This window comes from Carassius auratus, chromosome 6, assembly GCF_003368295.1.
Source record: "Carassius auratus strain Wakin chromosome 6, ASM336829v1, whole genome shotgun sequence".
In the NCBI taxonomy this organism is placed as follows: domain Eukaryota; kingdom Metazoa; phylum Chordata; class Actinopteri; order Cypriniformes; family Cyprinidae; genus Carassius; species Carassius auratus.
In genome coordinates, this window is record NC_039248.1 from 13,267,463 (window position 1) to 13,288,590 (window position 21,128).

Genomic DNA, 21,128 nt, shown 5'->3' on the forward strand with positions numbered 1-21,128 from the left:
GCAACCAGTCTCAGACGGATCAGATGTTTGTTACAATGTGTTTAAAGGTCCTCCCATGTCAAAACAGAGGCTGTTTATTGGATTGTGGAAGTTATCACTCTAGCCTACAGAAAGGGCTCAGTGGCACATAGCCTGGTGTAGTCACTTGTTATTCCACTAGAGCTGCCTCCTCATCTTAGGTTACTTTTACAAGGAGTTTCCATAGTGGAATGTGCATATTGCATCAATTTAGCTTTTGCGTTTTAGCATGTGAGCCCTGCTCTTCTGTGAATTCCAGATGATCATAGTTCTCTGTCACTCTGAATTCTCAGAGGTTATTTTGTGACCTTTTTTATTGATATATTCTCAGTCTATCTTATCTGACTGACTCTGTGATGATCCACTACTGTTTAGCACTGCTTCTGGCGGTCATCTGGAGTTTACAGAACCACATCTACATACATAACTAGCATTTTATTTGCAAGCTTCTCAAATATCTATCTTTCTCTCAGTCCTGAGTCAGTTGAAGCGAGCCCAGCAGTAAATGAGAAGAATTACTCAAGTCGCAGCTGTGGGAACACACAGAGTCATGGATATGGGGGTCTTCCCTATGCTGTAAGTTGTTTTATTCTTTTTTTATTTTTTATGAATTTATAGTTAAAACCTATGATCATTTTTAGTCAGTGTGCAGCCTAATAGCATCTCAATAATGGATGGTGCTGAATCATATTAAATAAATGTATGCAACCCGATATATTTGTAATTGCAGTTGCACTATCCTTTGTGTGTTGTGTAAAATTGAAGTGAATTTATCATGAACTAAACTGGGTTTATTTTAACACCCAAAACCAAAACCTGACTTGAACAGAACTGCAAATCAACCTGGACATGTTACATTTGCATTTAATCATTTACTAGATGCTATTATCCAATGCAACTTTAAAATGAGGAACTTCATAAGCAATTTGTCTTATTGTAGTGCTGTTCCTTATTTTTTAAACTATTTTTTTACTTAAGTTTATTTAGAATTATGCTTGTACTGTAATTGAGATACTTTAGCTAAAACATTCTTAGCTACATTAAATACTGTTTACTTATGAATGCAACGTTTTTTAGTTTTTCATTCCCGCCTCTTCTTTCTTCCTGCCCCTTTTCCCCTCTCCCCACCTCTCATTCTCTTCCCCCTCTCTCTTTCCTTTTCCCTTTTGTTGTGCCTGAACACCGTTGTTTGAAGATGCAACAGTCTTCCGTTGTGTGTTGTCAGGATCATAACTATGGAGCTCCACCCCGTCCCACCCCTCCTGCCTCCCCACTCTCCCAGACCGTTTTCTCCCATTCGGAACGCAATGGCACTCTGGGACGATCGCGACCCTGTTTTCCCACCAATGAACCAGACAACTCTGCTGACAGTGAGAGCTCATCGGAGGAGGAGGAGGTGGTGGAAGGCGCAATTCCACCTTCTTGGTGTCAATGCCGTCTAATGCAAGATGGCTTCCTCATTAAGTGTGAGAGCTGCAGGTGGGTGATTTTTTTCTGAAATATCAAATTTCAGATTGTGCTGTGCTTTAGTTGTATCTAAATCACAAATAGTTTTTCATCAAAACTATTCATCCTAAGAATGACACCGTTTCATCACTCTCTGAGAACAGTTTGCATACCTGAAAAAAAAGTGAAATACACTCTGGTGATTTATATGCTTTAACCCCTTTAATATCAGAAAATACTGATATCACTTGATTTAATGCCAAATACAGTCCTTTGCCGAAATAAAACCAATAATTACAGGAAATGTCAACATGTTTCCCAAAGCTTATATCTTATTGGCTGGTATAGTTTTTATTTTTCACCTCTTGAACAAATAAATGGCCAAGGACAAACAGAGGCAGTGGTTCGCCTTAAAAAAAACAGTAGCTTTATATTCTGAATTATGGCAATTAGTTATTGCTGTAATGGATAGAAAATGTGTACTGAAGGAGAGTTCTTGTTGCAGGGGTCTGGAGAAGAAAGGTCTGGATGGGCAGCGCAGAAAAGCAGAGAATGTTTCAGGTAAAATTATGTTGACTCCGTTCAGTTTTATGCTTCTATATAACCTGTGGCATAAACCTTCATGTTGGCTTGACAAAGCCTTGTCTCAAAGTTTAAAACAGTTTTAAAGGTGAAAGATCTTTTTTTATTTATTTAATATAATTAGCTATCTTTCCATCCACCTATTTTTATGCTCATTTTGGGATATTGCTTTAAAAAAAAATGCATAAATGATGCGCATAGATTCTAAAAATGCACATGAAAAATGTATGCGCTCAACTAAGTAGTAAAAATTTTTCTTATCCGATAAGAAAACATACGCATAAACTATGATTAAAACACTTTTACAGAAAAAATTGACTCTAAGAACTGCGTTCCCAAACAACAGACACTGAAAATATGATAATATGGCCACATACCATCAGTGCACTTTGAAGCTCGTATTTTATTGTATACACAAATTATTATATACAGTGCCTACTCTTACTGCAGCAAATGTAGGTTTTCTCTGTGATATTTAGCACATTTTATTCATGAAAAGTGATGATTTTGTTCTCTTTAACTCCCTAGATGGAAACGGTGCTTTATTTACAGATGTTTTATACAATATTCAAATTTTGTGTAGAAGTTTAATTCATAACTTTGGATGGAAGCATAGTTATTTAAGTGCTGTTTGGGCTTCCTAAGAATGGAGCACTGACTGAACCCATTGAAGAACCTCTAAACCTAAATAATATGGATGGATGGACTTATCAACCATACATAATCCAGATAAAATCTGCCCATTACTACTCAACACTGGCTGATTTCATGTGTTATTTTTCTTCACAGTAATACTTGTATTATATTTGTTGTATTTTCTGACAGTTTTGAAAAGAGAAATTTAGTTTAAAAAAGTTTTTCTGGGTATTGTTTTATTTTTTTATAAATTTATCACAGTTTGAGAGAAATTATGCTTTTGTCTCAATTTTACCAGTGTCCGTGTTCTCTCATCTGCTGATGGGTTAATCATGCTGGGTCTTGAGCTTGATTTATATTATATCTGCATTTACAGTTGGCGAGAGCAGCGCTACAGAGAGTGGAGATGAGGACATGTCAGCTGCTGCTGTGTCATACACGGCCACTCAACACACACCCACTAGCATCACCCTCACTGTCAAAAGAGTCAAACATAACAAAGTCAAGAAGAGAAAGAAGAGCACAGAGAAAGCACGCACTACTCCTAAAGCCAAGAAGGTTAAGGTATAACAACACATACATGCACAACCCTGTTCATATGACAAAGACAACAAAAATGTGAAAAGCCTGAATTTTAACTGAATTTTCACTTGTGTTGAAGCTTTGGCATGGCACTGTGAATCATGTTCATGTCACTCGGTCTCACAAATTTTCCATCATCTCTGTATTATATTACAATAAAAGATATTGTCATTACAGGCTTACAGAGAGGGTTCCAGAAAATCAATGAGAATGAAGGTATGGACATAAAAATGTCACATTATCTAATAAAAAAAAAAAAAAGATCTACCTCTTCATCTTAGGAAATAAGCTTTAGTACTATTCATTAACAAAGATGAAAATCAACCACATGAATATTTAATCACACACACTCTCTGATTGTTGCAGAATTCTGCGTCTGAGGCTAGTGTTCTGGATGAGAATACGACAGAAGGATGGGAGACTCGAATTCAGCAGTGGACGGATCAGTATGAAGAAGCTCTGTCTAACCAGTACAGTGCTGACGTGCAGAACCTCCTCAAACACTACTGTGCCAATGGCAACTCGTCCCCCACCCCATCTACTGTCGCCATGGACACCATTAACAGAACAGAACTAGCTTACAACAACACTGTGTTGGGCTCACAAATGCAGGTATAGATGGGTTTCACAGGTCCTCAAAGTCTTAAGGTGTTAAATTTACTTTAAGACTGCATCGTGTTTTAAATATCATAAATTGTTTTTCTTAAACACAATGAAAATGTTTAATTATTGTGTTGGGGAGGGGGTACGCAGGTGAAAATGATTCTGAACAAAGCCAAAGTATGAGCATCACCGCATTAGTGGTGTTTTGTTCCTGAATGGATCAGTAATCAGTCAGTGATTTACTTTTAAAGACAGGTTGTCACCACCTAGTGGTGTAAAAATGTAACTTGCAGAAAAGGTCTGTGAAACATGACCACCACTAACTAGGGTGGCCATATGCGCCTTCATACGGGACACGTCCCAGCCAGGATTTTAATAATGCCTAAAATATCCAGATTTTGGCTATTTGCATTGTGCAGGTTAATCGTTGTGTAACATTCATGAGAGCTATAAAGAGCAGAGCAGACGGCTCCTTATGCTTTCAAATCGCTTTCACGTGTTTGTTTGTTCATTTGACTTAAAGCATTGTGGCGCACCTAGTTTTTTTTTTTTTTTGCTGTTTTAGGCTTTAAGGATATTTGTAATAACTGTTTCGTTTGGTGAAGTTATATGGACATGTAGCCGTATCATCCTGTAGCCCAAAACTGGTTTTCCACTGATGCTAAGCAGGGTTGAGCCTGGTCAGCACCTGGATGGGAGACCTCCTGAGAAAACTAGGTTGCTGCTGTAAGAGGTGTTTCTGAGGCCACCAAGGAGTGCTTACCCAGTATAGTGACAGGTACACTATACTGTAAAAAAAACTATCCTTTTGATGAGATGTTAAAACCAAAGTCCTGACTCTCTGTGGTCATTAAAGGAATGTCCTTCGAAAAAGAGTAGGGGTATAACCCCGGCATCGTGGCCTAACCTTCCCCATATCTGCTGGTTGGCTTCATCTTTCTGTCTCCTCTCCACCAATAAAGCTGTTGTGTGGTGGGCGTTCTGGCGCAACATGGCTGCTGTCGCATTATCCATGTGGATGCTGCACATCGGTAGTGGTTGAGAAGATTACCCCCCTTTCATGTAAAAACGCTTTGAGTACCCAGAAAAGCACTATGTAAATGTAACCATTTATTTTTATAATTATTATTATATAAGTAATGTGGTCAAGATCTGCCTGGAAATACGTTTGCCATGCGTTTCCCTGAAAAATATTGCACACCTTGCAATATTTTATTTGTCAGCCAATCAGATTCAAGCATTCAACAGCCCCCTAGTATAAAATTAAATATGAATCTTCCATTAACTCTTATAAGTCAGTAGTGTGAAAACTGTCACTGGAAAACAGCTTGTGTATTTTAAACTTTATAAAATACAAATAACAAATAACACTGTTTTACTGATGAGCAAGAGTTAAGACCACGAACATGTGTGGCGGCCTGTTACTCTGTGACGATCTATGAAAATAATCTGTGATCATTTGTTTATATCAATTTTTTGTATGTATTCACAGTATTAATTTTATTGACTTAAAAAATTTAATAAAACTCTGTATTATTATTATTATTATTATAATTTTTTTTTTTTTACTAAATTGTATGATATATATTTTTTACTAAATTGAAAACTGTTGTTCAAATATTAAGTAGAGTGCTGTTTTTATTTAATAATTATTTTTATTTACTGCAATTACCAACAATGTGTTAATGTGTGTAGTTGCAGCTGGGTCGTGTAACACGTGTGCAGAAACATAGGAAGATTCTCAGAGCAGCACGGAATTTGGACCCAGAAATGCTGGTCATTGAATACAGAGGCAAAGTCATGCTCAGACAGCAGTTTGAAGTCAATGGACATTTTTTCAAAAAGTATGTATGTATGTGTGATTGCATCTGTATATACTGTTGAACATCTAGTTGATCTTAAAAGTTTTGAATCACGGTACATTTTGTAAAATTAGTAAAATGTATCTTATTTGCAAAACATGTATTGCAAATTGAGAGTCTTTCCTAATTCCTTCTGTTGACTCAACTCCAGGCCATATCCATTTGTCCTGTTCTACTCCAAGTTCAACGAAGTGGAGATGTGTGTGGATGCCCGAACATTTGGCAATGATGCACGGTTTATCAGAAGATCATGCACACCCAATGCTGAGGTGTGAGACTAATTTGTTGAATGCTAACTGTTAAAGGCATGTTCCCACCAAGCATGGTAACTATAAAGATAACGATAAAAATATAGTTCTGCAAATCGGTCTCAATATTAAAGAGTAGCGGAGTCCACACTACAACTATAAACGATAAAGACACAAAGAAACAATATCATTTGGAATCATTTTCAGAGTTTTTTTGCCAGCTGATGAACGATACATTGACAGACAATCATAATCCATCCTGCTATAATGACCTCGAGAATTTAAAGCGGCAGACGCATGTGCTCTTAGAATAAACAGATGATGCTGTTCACTGATGTGGACGCTAATATCATTAACTTTATAGTTATCTTTATAGTTATTGTTCTTGGTGTGAACAGGGCTTTAACTTAGGTTTGCTTCACTTAAAGTATATCTTTTCATAATTTCTTTGCTCAGTTCTAATATTTTAGTACTTTTCTCCTGTATACGCTAACTCGCAGGTGCGGCACATGATAGCAGAGGGGATGATTCACCTGTGTATCTACGCTGTTGCTCAAATTTCAAAAGATTCTGAAGTCACAATCGGCTTTGACTATGAATTTAGCTGCTGGTTAGTCACTTAAATTTATCGACATTTATTATTAATTCTAAATAAATGGTGATATGAGGTGATATGTGTGAAAAAGTGTTTATTGACACTTATTCTCTAATTTTCCCAACAGTAATTATAAAGTGGATTGTGCATGTCTCAAGGGCAATCAGGACTGTCCTGTGCAGAGACACAATCTCCACCCCCTTGAACTGCTTTCCCCCCAGTCTTCAAACTTTGCCCTGCCTGGAGCAGAAACACGGAGGAGACGAGCCCGACGCAGAGAAATGGAAGAGGACAGGCTCGTAACTGGTGTATCTGATGAAAGCAACCACCTGCTGGAAGATGCAAATGAGACACAGGGAGTTACCGATACAGAGGTATGTGTTCATGGAACAACAATCGTTAATGCCTTCTTGCTTTTTACAGCTGCTTTGCCATGTAATGATAATGATGATCTCACATAATGATGAAGCTGATCTTGTTATGTGCTACAGGATGCTCTTATGGACAGAGTGAAGTTGGAGAATGGAGAAGAGGAGTTAGACGAGAATGGAGCGCTAATACCAAACAGACGTGTAAGCTTTATTTAGGAAAACAGTGATGAATCAATAAATGTTGTTTAATTTATTTTAAAAAAGAACAGGAATAATTTTTTTTTTTGTTGTTAATTTTTTGTGCCTTCGTTTTATAACTTCAGTTTTTGATTCATTATTTTTTTCTGGATTAATAAAGACAACAGAATATCTGAAAAAATGAAACATTTCATAGGGCCCTATTACTGTGAAACAGTTAATAAATTATGGATTAGACATGCCTTTTGGTCTTGTAAATGTAATTGTATTAATCAAAATGCACGTAAAATGTTTATTTTTGTTAAACTCTGTATCGTTTTTAGTTTAATTTCAATTAATTAGCCATGATTTTTGATGACTAAAATTTAATTTAATAATTAAAACAGAATCCAGGAAAGTTTAAATGCCAATAAAGAAGAATCCAGAAAAATGTAACTATTCTATACTATATGGATTTTACAAATATTGGAATATTGGATTTTACCCTATATTCACCATATCAACCTCTTATTCTTTTTGTCCCCCTCAGTCTCGTGATGAACGCAAGGCAGAGGCCATAATGCACATGTTTGAGACCCTTGATAGGAGAAAGAAACGTGGTCAGGGCACAGCGCAGGCTACACCTGAAGAAACCAAACTGGAAGCAGGGGAGGCAGATGTTCCCTCCCTTACATCAGGAAACTGTGTTCCAAATACAGGAGCTGTTGGAGGAATCAGTACAAGGCGCACCTCCTTTGCTGCTGTGGTAGTTAATTTTTTTCCAATTTTTCTCAACTTTAACATGGTTGTGTTTCATAATAGTTGTGTGTTTTTACATGCTTTCTCTGTCTCTTCATTAGGAAACAACAGATATTGACTCTGAAAAGCCCCCTGCTACGCCCAGTCCTGCCCCTAAAGCGCAACCTGCCCGCAGTTCCAAACCACGTCCTAAGAGCCGCATCTCCAGGTACCGCTCCAGTTCAGCCCAGCGTGCTCGAAGACAGCGGCAGGCTCTTTCTCAGCAAGCAGCAGAGGGAGTTTTAGTGGGAGATGAAGAAGGCAGTGCAGGGGCAGGCCTCAGGGAGCAGGGCCAGGGAGAGGGAGCTCCAAACTGTGGGAATCTCCAGGATGGAGAACTATGTGGAGCCGCCTCTTCAGGGATGGGTAGTAAGACTAATGTCAGATACCCAAAAACCAAAAAGGTGATTTCATCTTGCACTGTAAATCCTACACAGGGTAATTGTCATGTTTTTCTTGCCATAACTCATGAGGAGAACTGCGGTGTTGTTCACTTAATAAAATGTATTCATTCATACGCTCCAAATGCATGTTCTGTGTAGGGTTGTAGGGATGCTGGATCCTATCCCACTGTCTTGAGATATAGGCAGGGAAACACTTTAGCTCTTATTATAGTTTTTTTTTTATAGTTTATAGTTTATAAAGTTTAAACACAGTATAATAAGATGAGCCAGAGTGCAAGTACTTTTTCAATGCTACTGATTAATATCGGCATAAAATGGAAGTTATGATTTATTTTTTTGGGGCTGGATTACAATTTTGTCCACCATTAATTGGTTAGATTGTTGACATTTGTTATTGCTGCGATCTCATTCACTGGTGTACATTAATCAGAGAAGAGAAGTCATTGCAAGAGGGGAATTTTACAGTAATTCAAAAAAAATGTTTTCATATAAAATAAATGTATTATTGTTTTGATTTCATTGTGACTTTAAAATCGGCATAAAAATGGAAGTAGTTTTTTTTTTCTTTCTGTTGGGATTGTCATTTGCTGACTCCTGCGATGTCATGTGAATGACATGTTTCTTGAAGGGAGGGATTGTAGCCCAGTATTGAGCCAAGTGTGCACTTTATCAGAGATGTTATTGCGATGAGGAGGGCAATTTATTTATTTTTTTATGAAAAATGGCACATAAATTAAAATTGCGGTATGTGCATGAATAAATCTTTTATAATTAACACTCAAATATTTCATTAAATTCTATTTTGTGGGGACTTTTTAAAAATATTTATTTATACTATTTATATTATTCCTTTTTAACTGCTTTTTGCTGCTTTGGTGCAATCTGTATTGTATAAAGCACTATATAAATATAAATGTGACTTGACTGTGGTTGGCTATGTTTCAGAGCTGCAAATGTAGTAATGTATTATTTATGTCTTTATTCTCTCTTTATAGTACCTGGTAACGGAGTGGTTAAATGACAAGGTTCCAGAGCGGGTGGAGGAGTCTTTGGAACGCCCTTTACGCATCACCACTGACCCTACAGTTCTGGCCACCACCCTCAACATGCTGCCTGGACTATCTCATTCACCTCTCATCTGTACTACCCCCAAACACTATGTTCGTTTTGGTTCACCGTTTAACCCAGAAAGACGCCGGCGACCCTGTATGATTGACCCTGCTTATGGTTCTTGCAAGAAGGTTAGAATGAGTTACTGAATAAGTTAATTAACGTTAATATGCTTCTCTACAGTGGCAATCAAATTTCCCCCAGAAATTTCTTTGGTTTCTCTAGTGTAGATTTTTTTTTTTTTTTTTTTAAATATGTAGATTAAATTGCTGAATTGTTCAAAGACTTGGTTGTCTGACATTAAGTTTGTATTTTGGCTCTATATAACAATATTTGTTATTGTTGCTGCATAGCATGGCTTTATGTATATCTGTCTGAGCAGAGGTGGATGAAACAAGCGATGGATGAGAGCATGTTATCTGGCCTATTGGAAGATGGAACGGAGTCAAATTCGTCCCACAAAAGTAACACCAGCAGCACTAGCAGCTCTCAACCATTCAAACCTGGTAATGGCTTTTACTTCACCATTTAGACTGCAGAATGTGAATTACAAGCCTTGGTATCATAGATTTGGGGTTTTAACAAGTGTTTTTTTTTTTATGTTGCCCATTGTTCAGAGCTGACTGCACCATTTAAGAAGAGGAAATTGAAGTGTTCATCAGAAACGGCAGCTCCACCTTCTGAACTCTTGTTACGACCATTGTCCCCCATCACCCCACCTCTGCCCTCTGAACTTCCCATGACACCTCTTCATCCGCTCATGACTCCCTGCTCGCTTTATTTAGGTGGAGAATTGGAGAAGCTGAATTCTACCATGCTTTCTTACTCTCCTCTCACATCCCGACCAGCCAGCCGCTGCAATACACCTCTACAGTTTGAGGTGAAAAAATTCACACACAAACACACAATGGAATTCTCTCTCAGTATAGCAGCTTTTAGAGATTTGCTGTTGTAATAGAAAACATTATAGCAGTATATGTCTTGGTTCTTTTTTACAGAACATCTCTTCACCTGAGGCCTCTCCTGTGCACAGATCAGAATCTCTGACTCCAGAAGTAAGTTTAAGTTCTCATACACATACCTAAAACTGTTATAGTATTTTTGTCTTGTCTCTTAAATTAAGATGCATTTACTAGATAAACAAATTGACACAAGATATTTAGTCTTGTTTCCAGGGAAGGAAAAACAAAATTGTCCATTTTGCTTTAAACAAGTAAATTATCTACCAGTGGGGTAAGTAAAATACTCCTGTTTTAAGACACTTTTACTTACTCTACTGGCAGATAATTTATCTTATTTTAAGCAAAATTCTCTTAATGTAGTTTTTTTTTCTTCTTCTCCTAGAAACAAGACTAAATATCTTATGTCATTTTGCTTACCAAGTGAATGAACCTTAATTTAAGAATTTAGATATTTTACCTAGAAACATAGCAAATACTATAAAAGACAAAAATTGCAGAGTAGCATGTTCAAGTTTGGATTTGAAGATGTGTTTATGAAGTACTTTGAAGTAGAAAATTATGATACCTGCTAAATTAAGTCTTGTAGATTAAAAAAACAGTGTGCCAATAACCATGTGTTAATATTATTCGATGAACCCGAGCTAACATGATTATTAAAAACTGCAAAAAATGTGCTGGTCATTGTTAGTACATTTAATAATATTACCTAAATAACAATAAATAATGAGACCTTATTGTAAAGTGTTACCCATCAAAATTATTTTGAGTGTACATCAGGAAAGTTGTACATTCTGTTTTAATGATCTCACTTTTTTTTCCTGTTCAGCCCTGTTTGCGACCAGACTTCACTTCACGGGTCACTGCCTTCCCGGACTTTTCCACAAGCCGGGGAAGCCCAGCTCCTATGTCAGATGACTTCTCACTTGCTGCTCCAGACTCTCTGAATGGATCTGGTGGTGGGACTCCCCATAGCTCAGCTGTTGTTTCCAGTCTATGTGACTCTTCCTTGGTTTCACATGCCAGTGAGGCACAAGCCAGAGAACAGGCCTTTAGGACAGAATTTAACCTCATTTACACCTGCTCTCCCCTCAATGCCAGTCTACCCACTGGTCCAGTAAGTGACAGACACTTCCCACAATCAGAGGGAGGCTTGTCCACGGTTGACTCAGACTTAAGCACAATATGCTGCCAGGGGCTGCTGATGGAAGCGGGGTCTAGCTCTGGCTCTCTTTCAATGTATCTGGACACACAGTTTGGTGGTGGATATTCAGAGCGCAGCACATCCCCCAACCCAAGCAATCCACCACAGAAGAAGAAGGCAAGTCCTACTGCCACATCCTCCATTTACAAGTGGTTTGTTTTTCCTTTAGTATGTGCGCGGTGATGATAATGTATCATCCAGCATATTATTGTGGAAATAAAAAGAATTTGTTAATTTAGTTCTTAAAACACAACATAAAAATAAATAAAAGTTGACCATCTTGCCCCATTACAGCTACAGATGTAAGATAACCAACATGGGTACATATCCTTATTATTCCATTTGGGACATCTAAGGGTCTATTTTAACTTGTCTCTCTCTCTTTTTTGTTTTTACTTTTCTACCCAATACTATCTAAGTCAAATATTTTGTGGAAATCTTCTTCTTACCCTGTTACCTACCAATGTGCTTGTCCCTGAGCGTCATCTCATCTTTACAAATGTAATTAAGAGAGGATATTTTTTGACTTTGTGTAATGTAAATAAATAACTGCTGGACTATAAACTGAAACAGTTTATTCAAGAAGAACTATTCTAAAAGCTTAGAAAAATCTAGGCGGGTTAATTCCTTATTCTCTTAAAATCATGAAGGGTGGTCCTCTATCTTGCACGAAACTCCCTGTTTCTCTCTTCCTCCTCTTCGCTCTTAAAACTCTTGCAAAATCTTTCTTTTCACCCTTCTCTTAAGGCAGAGGGTCATGGTGAGTGCTGGTAGTCAGCTGGCTGGCTTGTCTGGGTACCAGGCATTAGCTGTAAGGGGCCAGTTCAAGCCAGAGCAGAACATGGTGAATATCAAATAAGTGGCCTCCATCTAGACGTGTGCATGTCCATAACATTTGCATCTCCAGATGATGTACTCCTTCATCTGTATTGATCAAACTGAGCAAAAAAAAAAAAAAAAAAAAGGTTAACTGCTGCAGAGTCGGTTGTATTCATTCAAAGACACCAGTGCTTTCTCATGGTGAATATGTCTGTATGTTTGTTTGGGTTTTCTTTGCCGTTGTTATGAAGTCTATAATCCTAGTTTAAAAATATTTTCTCATGGTCTGATGTTATTTTTGCAGTTTGTTCTAGCTGAAAGAAAACACTTTTTAATTTTATTAAACAGCTTTTTATTGGGATAATACAAGCATTTAATGTGGTGTTTTTCTGAATAGCAGTGTTGGGTAATAATGCATGCTTTGTCTTTATCATACCCATTGAAGTTATAGATGATGTCATTCTACATCAAATGTGTCATGCATGAGTTGCATTATGTGAACATGAATGTTATGCTGCATGCGAACTAAGAAATTATACTGAAGGACAGAATTGCCTGCCTATTCGTCATCCATGTGCATCTTTTAGTCACACTTACAGACTTTATTTTCGTGTAGGTCTCTCTGCTGGAGTACAGGGAAAGAAAGAAAGGACCCAGGGACCCAGCGCATCACGTCACAAACCTCAGCTCCGTTTGCAAGTCTCCAGGACAGCCGCGCACGCAATTTCATCCTTCAGTCTCACCGCACAATTCGTTTTCTCCAGAACGACAAGCCTTCCCACAGATAGAGGAGGTCAGTCCTCCTGGCATCAGATCTGGAAACCACACACAGACCACAGTGCTGGGAGGACCAGAATCCAACCACTGGTGAGGGGAAAAAAACACAGATTCATGCCAACCTATGTCAACATTTCTGCTCAGTGTTATCTTATTGCTTTCACACTGTTGGGGTCTTTGATTTTTAGTTTGTTTTTAAATTTACATTTTCATTTACAGTTTTATTTTATTCTAAATAAAAACATGAAAGCCCACACCCAATATCCTTCAAGAAAAAAATCTTCAAAAGCCTTTATTCATAAAAATAATGAATAAAATGGCCTCTGAATAAAGACTTCTGAAGAATTTTTCTTGAAGGACATTGTGTAAAGGCTTTTGTGATTTTTGTGCATTTTTACTGTGATCTATTTTCTTGGACCTACACACTAGAGAACTGTGATTGCATAAACCTCAAGTGTTTGGTGCTGTTGTTCACAGTGCATTGTTTTTAGGTGGATTTTATGTGCATTTTTCATTTTTATTCTAATTTTTTTGTTTTATTAAGGTTTAATATTTTTATTTGAGTTTTTATTGATTTCTAGTTTTTCAGGAGTTCAGTTTGTTTTCCATCAAATATATATAGCTTGTTTTATCTTTATTTTAATTGAATAAACCTGCTCCATTTAAAGCTGCAGTAGGTAAATTTTGTAAAAATATATTTTTTACATATTTGTTAAACCTGTCCTGACAGTAGAACATGAGACGGATAATCTGTGAAAAAATCTAGCTCCTCTGGCTCCTCCCGGCGGGGCCTATTGCCATTTGCAGAAATACATCGCTCCCGTTAAGATACAACCAATCAGAGCTGCGGTCTGTAACTTTGTGTTCAAAATGTAGAGAAATGTATATAATAAGCGAGTACACCATGAATCCATTTTCCAAACTGTGTTTTCAGCCTGTTCTGAATCGCTAGGGTGCGCCTATAATAAGTGTTTATATTCGGACTATTTTAGATTGCTACGGGGGGTACCGCGGCGGAGTAACCCGGTACCTTTGTGATTCTTCATAGACATAAACAGAGAGTAGTAGTTCCGGCTACAATGTTCTTCCGCAAGCAGTTCTGTTTATTAACCGCTATAGTGTCAAAAGTTACCGACTGCAGCTTTAAATACTAGCTCTTCATACTCGTTCTCACAGATTGCTAATGAACGGTCATCGTGAATGTGACCAGCTGTGACTTTCTGTGTGTGTCTATCAGGATGGTCCCTACATCAGTTGAGCGGTTGAGGGAGGGACAGGGTGCTCTGGAGTATGTTCTGAGGGGTAATCTGAACATAGAGCGTGCCCTTAAAAGAGGGGCAGAGTCATTAATTCCAGATGCTGGAATTAATGACCAAATCAGCAGTCGTGACAAGAGCTCTGGTATGATTTGAATTTGTTATTGTGTTTGTTTTCTGTTCAATAACCATCAAGTATGCTGTTAGCAGAAGAGTTTGACTAGTTCTCTGTCTTGTCAGATGCTGTTGAAATGGACAGGTTTGATCTTCAAAGCTCATCTCTGGCCTCTCCCTTAAAAAGTCCTTCGCTTCGTCCACATCAGGTAGAATGTTCACGATGCACAACAGAGAAAAAAAAAAAAAGATTTAATATGTATTTCATGTATTCTAGAAAATGGAATTCATACACTACCAGTCAAAAGAAGTTTGGAGTGATTAAGATTGAGTTTTTTTGTTTTTAAAGATATCTCATATGCTAACAAAGACTGCTGCTCAAGTAATCTCTATCTATCTATCTATCTATCTATCTATCTATCTATCTATCTATCTATCTATCTATCTATCTATCTATCTATCTATCTATCTATCTATCTATCTATCGATCGTATCTATGTGTGTGTGTGTGTTATATATATATATATACACACACACACACACACACACACACACACACACACACACACACACACACAGTGCAGACCAAAAGTTTGGACACACCTTCTCATTCAAAGTTTTCTTTATTTTCATGACTATGAAAATTGTAGATTCACACTGAAGGCATCAAAACTATGAATTAACACATGTGGAATTATATATGGAATTATATACATAACAAAAAAGTGTGAAACAACTGAAAAAGTCATATTCTGGGTTCTTCAAAGTAGCCACCTTTTGCTTTGATTACTGCTTTGCACACTCTTGGCATTCTCTTGATGAGCTTCAAGGGGTAGTCACCTGAAATGGTCTTCCAACAGTCTTGAAGGAGTTCCGCAAGAGATGCTTAGCACTTGTTGGCCCTTTTGCCTTCTGTCTGCGGTCCAGCTCACCCCTAAACGATCTCGATTGGGTTCATGTCCAGTGACTGTGGAGGCCAGGTCATCTGGTGCAGCACACCATCACTCTCCTTCTTGGTCAAAAGCCCTTGATGCCTTCAGTGTGACTCTACAATTTTCATAGTCATGAAAATAAAGAAAAGTCTTTGAATGAGAAGGTGTGTCCGAACTTTTGGTCTGTGTATATATATATATATATATATCTATCTCACATATCACACACACACATGATCCTTCAGAAACATTCAAATATGCAGATCTGGTGCTCAAGAAACATTTATTATTACGGTATTATTATAAATGCTGAGAATTGATGTCCTCTTTAATAGTTTTTATGGAAACTGTATACTAAATCTGTCTTTTAATGGACATCCAGCAGATGCTGCCTCTCCAGCCAGAACCCCATCAGCATTTGGAAAGCCCAGCCTATGACCAGCAGAGCTCCTCCTCTCCATTCTGTCAGTCTGTAAGTCCCTCACCTCCCCGCTGCAGCTCTGGGGGGCCAGGTTACTATCCTTCAAAGCTGACCACACACAGCCCACTCACCCAAGAGAGCCCATCCTCTTCTACAGTATCTATCTCCTCAGTGGACTCAACAATGTGTGCACCACATCCTAGTAGCAGCAGTGGAGGTGGAATGGACACCTCAAGCCTTAAAGCGAAACTGTTGGACAGCTCCCTGTCTGCTGCTCTCTCTCTACCCGCCAGAGGCCACCTGAAAATGGACAGTGCTGCAGTACCACACACACAAGGTGCTCATGGCTCCAGATTGACTCAGTCGTCCAGAGTCCACAGCCAGAGAACAGACAGAGCCAGTCAGGCTAACTCAAGACATCTCACAGCTTCTGGAGCACAGCACTATCCACAAAGAAATTTACAGGGTTCGGGGGTATGGACACAGTCGAGGACCTTTTAGGACCCAGAGTGTGCATGTATATGTCTGTGTATGTGTGTATGGTTGCGTGCGTGCGTGTGTGTCAAGAGAGAGAAGTGTGTGCCATCCTCCTTACTTTTACCTGTGGAGAAGATATGCATTGTTAGAGGGAATTGATGTATTGAGTTCTGTATGGATGGTATATTTTTGTCTTTACTTTCCCCAGTTCCTTTTATCTTTTTCCAGAAACTGAATCTCTGCAGTTACATGTAACTTAGTGTGGACGTCATAACAATCAAATCAATGGAACATTAAAGTAACTAGTTTGGAGTATATAACCAGATTTAAATGTATTTTGAAAATTCACCCAAATGCTACAATGTGTTCACACTGAAGAGCAAGTATTTAAGAGTAAGAGAAAAATTACGCAGTTGAGCACAAGTGCTGAAACAAAACCGTTTCTCTAAAAGTAAGGTTCTCATGTTTAAGACTTATCTAAGAGTAAAATTGATCATCCTGATCTTAGATGAGTTTTCAACTTTTTATGTATAATGAATGATATCATGACCGTATGAAATGGCACTCTTTAAGATGCTTTGCACGCTTGACTCGGAGTGCACTCTCCTGTTTTGTTTTATCAGAAGTCGTCATCAGAACAGCCATTTATGGTGTTCATGGATGGCACGCTTGACTCAGAGCAAAGTGTTTTTGAATGCACATGAAAGCAGTTCTTTGTGAACAGTGAGTTATTTTCTCACTCTGAATCATTCCAGTGTCTAGCTGTCGTTAGGGTCCGACGGGCCTCTAGCCTGTTGAATTCTACTGTTAGTGTCATAAAATCATGATTCACTTGATATATAATACTTGACAAGCAGATCTTATGGTGCTTCAGTTGGTCCAGTTGAATTGTTTATTCTGTTTACCAGTGTGATCACGGTTGCCTCTTAAGGTAAAAACATGCAATTGCAAGTTCAAATTTAGTTTTTTAACTTGTTTCCAATGATTGTTAAAGACCATCTGTGACTCGCAAAGCGCAGGACTTTGCCAAAAAGAATTTGCAGAAATGTTTTGTATAAATGTGTACCCTCCCAAGCCCTTTAATCCTAAGTGTATACTTAATTTCTTTCACTTCATTCTCTTCATTTGATTTTCTCTCCTTGACCAGTCCTTGCATTCCAGACATTATTTTAGAAAGGAAAAAAAATGCTATGGCCAAATGGTTTGATCAGAATATAAGACAAAGCAAGTGTGCTGCTACTGTGGTCTCTAAAATGTTTTCCCCCTTTTTTAAATTACAAGCTGCTCACAGGGCAGTCATTTTAACAGAAAAGGCACAGTGCTGTACCTCCCTTGGATGATACCTTTTTTAAACAGTAAGGTTACCAAGTCATGTGCCATGATATACACAGTAGTGGGATATTTAAACCCTACTTCAAACAAAACCGATGCCCCCTGTTGCATTTAGAGAATAAAAATTGTCTGCTTGATGGATTATTCTAGCGGGGTCCAACAATAGAAAAGATTAAGTCCGTTTTGTTTTGGCCAAGTGTGAAAAGATCTTTAAATGATGACGGGTTAATGTGGTGAGTCTTAGCTCACTGTTTATAGGAATGTCTCTCAAAAAGGAAAAAAGGACTATGTGATCTGAAATTTACCAGCACCTGAAATACATGATCATGTGTACTTGGGTTAAGTGTTATTCTGTTCTCAGATAAATATAGTACACCAAATTTGCTGCATGATATTTCTTTTGTGTCATTCTAACAGTTTAGGGTTGGGTTTCTGGGATTCTGGGAAAGGCTTTGGTTGAGACTCGCCTCTTCTTAAACCCAAAAACATCTGGCACTTTTCTAGTATCCATAGAAATATTTTTGTTGTATTGTTTTATTTTTTACCTAATTTGAACACTTTCCCTTTTCATGACATAAGATGCATCACATTTGGCTTTTTAAATAAAATGTTTGTGAACATTTTTAAAACTAGTTTTAGCATTTGCTTAACATTGGTTGCATGGAAAGAGAGCTCAGTGTGAGTGATAACAAAGGTTTGTTTCCATTTATCCATTCATATAAAACAATTTATGGAGTAAGCGCAAAATAAGGTCTATGGTAGGCCTTAAAAAAATGTAAAATTCTGGCCTCGTTGTACTCATTACCCTTTTTAAACTGGCTATTAAGATGTGAATTTGGGCGATCCTATCACAAGTGTATAATGCTCAATACAAGTCTAAATGATGTCCAAATTATTTATTTTGTCTACTTTCATTTGAAGAAATGAGTATGACCACGTGGCAATCATACTAAAAAAGCTGATACAGGCAAATGTGTTTGAAAAGCAGTAAATTACCACCTACTCGCACAAATCAGGGGCATGCAATTTGTTGGTTACATGCAGGATTAACAGATTATCTTACATAAACACACAAGACTTCACAGAACTAATTCAGTATGTTTACTATCAACATGCATTAACAGGTCATGCATATCTGAAGTTGAAAACAGGTAGTTGGCTAAATTAACTGACTGAGCTGCATGTAATTCAAGATTCGTTATTGAGCGCAAATAAAAAAGCTTATGTAAGCTTATGTAAGTAATTTTGATTTGTGACCTCTAGAAGGTACTGTCACAAAGCTGAAGAGAAACACTAAAACAAGATGGTAATGACACCTTCCCATGGAGTCAAGGGCCTGTCCTTTTACCCACACTTGCAGTCTCTGCACTTGACCACTTGGTTGTCATGGTTTTTGTATTTGGCTTTGAGTTTTAGTGTGTATATAAACTTCATAATCATGGGAAGGAGGAAGCGGAACCGGTGGACATTCAAAATGAAACTTTAATGATAAAATAAACACAAAACAACGTGACAGCCCCTCGTGGACGACTGCAGTGCACAAACAAAACCAAAACACAAAATGAAACCCAGGCCTGGTCCTCTATCGTCCTTCACTGTCGTCGCTCCTCTTTTGTATCCTTCCATCTCCTCTGTGGGACTCGAGACCGGTGATTGGAGCAGGTGTCGCTCATTTCCCAATCATTCCACCGGCCTTGCTCTGTTCTGTTCCCATGGCTCTCGGCCCCGCCCCACTCGTCACAACATTATATTATACTACCAAATGATATGGGATATCAAAGTAATTTAACTTAATGGAAAGTTTTCCTTGGAATCTAAAGATCTTTGGAGATGTGAGTTCCAGAACATGAATGATTGGATACGCTTACCCTGAAATAAGGATAATGAATTTTGCCATTTTCCCTACCCTGAGCCTTGTACACTTGTCTGTGATGTATGTGCACTCTCAAGTGGCTAAGACTAAGAGGGCTTTTACACTGGGTTCGTTTGCTGTGATCCGAGCCCGAGTGCGATTGTTCCCAGCGCCGCCCACAGCATTGGTCAGCTTTCACACTCAATAGTTGTATCAAACCCAAGTGCATTTGAAGTCACCTTATTTTTTGTTGTTGTTTTGGTGCTATTATGCACAGTATACTTTTGGGAGTGTGCGGAATCAACCTCGGCTCTCTCGTGTTCCGAGTAGACCGGAGATCTCCAAAATGGGGCATGAACTCCAAAAGAGGGCAGAACCTCCAAAATGGGGTGGGGTCTCCTTTCGCAAAGACTTTCACCATTGGCTGTGGCTTCAGCCAACTGTTACTGACACTTACATTTCAAAATAAAACTTTATAAATTAAACTTTTGTTTCTAGTTCTTCTAAAATAAAATGTTATATAAATAAATGTTCTCCATGGGAGCAGAGACCAAAGCTTGTGGCCAGTGGTGTTTGGACCCAAGTTTGAACCTCTGCTTCATAATGTAAACAGGAATCACTCAGGAGCTGTCCCAGTGGAGGGGAAAGATTTTATTCTATAATTTTATTCCAAGCAACAGGGCCATCCCGAGGGGTAGTGATGCTGGGTTTAACTAAAAAAGTGCCATTGTCCGGTCTCATATCGCATAATCTTATTAACTGTTAATCTCCTGAACTGCAACTTTACTACACTATTCAGCGCCAATTCCGCCATTCAGTCAATTTCACTGGTTAAGGTAAGGTGTGGGGTAGGTTTAGGGGTTAGCATTTTTTGTTGCATAGTGTAGGAACACTTTAACTAACACAACCAATTAAAACTTCAGAATCAGCTGTGGGGCGGGAGTGGGAGGGAGGAAGCCACGCCCTATTTTTGAGATCCCACACCTTTTTGGAGTTCCCGCTCCTATTTGGAGATCTCCGGGCTCCCTTTTCTCATGTGTTGAGGAAACAATGATATCGACAGTGTTATGCATGCGCAGAATACTTTACTTTCTGAACAAGTGCGCACCCGAGTCCGTGTTGCTTGCACATTCACGCGAACCGCGCCACAGCTCGGAAGCAACTGAACTCAGACCACCTTCTCCAGGTAGTCTCAGGGTGCTTTCACACTTGGTTCACTTGCCTGGTCCGAACCCGAGTTCGATTGCTCCCCCCTCCCCCTGCCCCCACTGTGTTTGTATTATAATATTTGAGTCCGAACTGCGGTTCGCTTGCATCGTCAAGCCAGCAGCTGTTTACCCCGTTAATTGGTAACAACAGCGGAGGAAAAATGCATAACATTACTCTCTGCACTTTTATGTATTACCTTTTTGAACTGTTCGTTTTGTTTATAAAGCTTCGCTACATGACGGCACTTGCGTCTGCCGGTAACACTTTAGAATAAGGTTCCGTTAGTTAATGTTAGTACTTTCGTTAACATGAACTAAGCAAGAACAATCCTTCTACAGCATTTA

General features: G+C 38.4%; 1 protein-coding gene across 6 annotated transcripts in view; it reads left to right on the forward strand.

Moving 5' to 3' along the window:
- The window catches only part of LOC113097308 (SET domain-containing protein 5-like), a 32,885-nt gene extending 14,267 nt beyond the window's left edge, over positions 1-18,618 (forward strand). For 2 of the 6 annotated variants that reach the window (XM_026262588.1, XM_026262557.1), the window contains exons 2-24: positions 492-594; positions 1,214-1,497; positions 1,970-2,025; positions 3,059-3,246; positions 3,442-3,480; positions 3,631-3,876; positions 5,563-5,711; positions 5,881-5,998; positions 6,478-6,587; positions 6,700-6,946; positions 7,064-7,144; positions 7,671-7,886; positions 7,981-8,322; positions 9,318-9,563; positions 9,815-9,938; positions 10,050-10,312; positions 10,431-10,487; positions 11,221-11,712; positions 12,347-12,439; positions 13,031-13,281; positions 14,429-14,592; positions 14,688-14,770; positions 15,876-18,618. In XM_026262588.1, the coding sequence (XP_026118373.1) occupies positions 1,214-1,497; positions 1,970-2,025; positions 3,059-3,246; positions 3,442-3,480; positions 3,631-3,876; positions 5,563-5,711; positions 5,881-5,998; positions 6,478-6,587; positions 6,700-6,946; positions 7,064-7,144; positions 7,671-7,886; positions 7,981-8,322; positions 9,318-9,563; positions 9,815-9,938; positions 10,050-10,312; positions 10,431-10,487; positions 11,221-11,712; positions 12,347-12,439; positions 13,031-13,281; positions 14,429-14,592; positions 14,688-14,770; positions 15,876-16,415 (4,389 nt within the window). In that variant the 5' untranslated portion in view covers positions 492-594 and the 3' untranslated portion in view covers positions 16,416-18,618. The remainder of the gene's footprint in view (positions 1-491; positions 595-1,213; positions 1,498-1,969; positions 2,026-3,058; positions 3,247-3,441; positions 3,481-3,630; positions 3,877-5,562; positions 5,712-5,880; positions 5,999-6,477; positions 6,588-6,699; positions 6,947-7,063; positions 7,145-7,670; positions 7,887-7,980; positions 8,323-9,317; positions 9,564-9,814; positions 9,939-10,049; positions 10,313-10,430; positions 10,488-11,220; positions 11,713-12,346; positions 12,440-13,030; positions 13,282-14,428; positions 14,593-14,687; positions 14,771-15,875) is intronic. The other 4 variants (XM_026262565.1, XM_026262574.1, XM_026262549.1 and 1 more) reach the window with 4 other exon arrangements.
- The last annotated feature ends 2,510 nt before the right edge of the window (positions 18,619-21,128 follow it).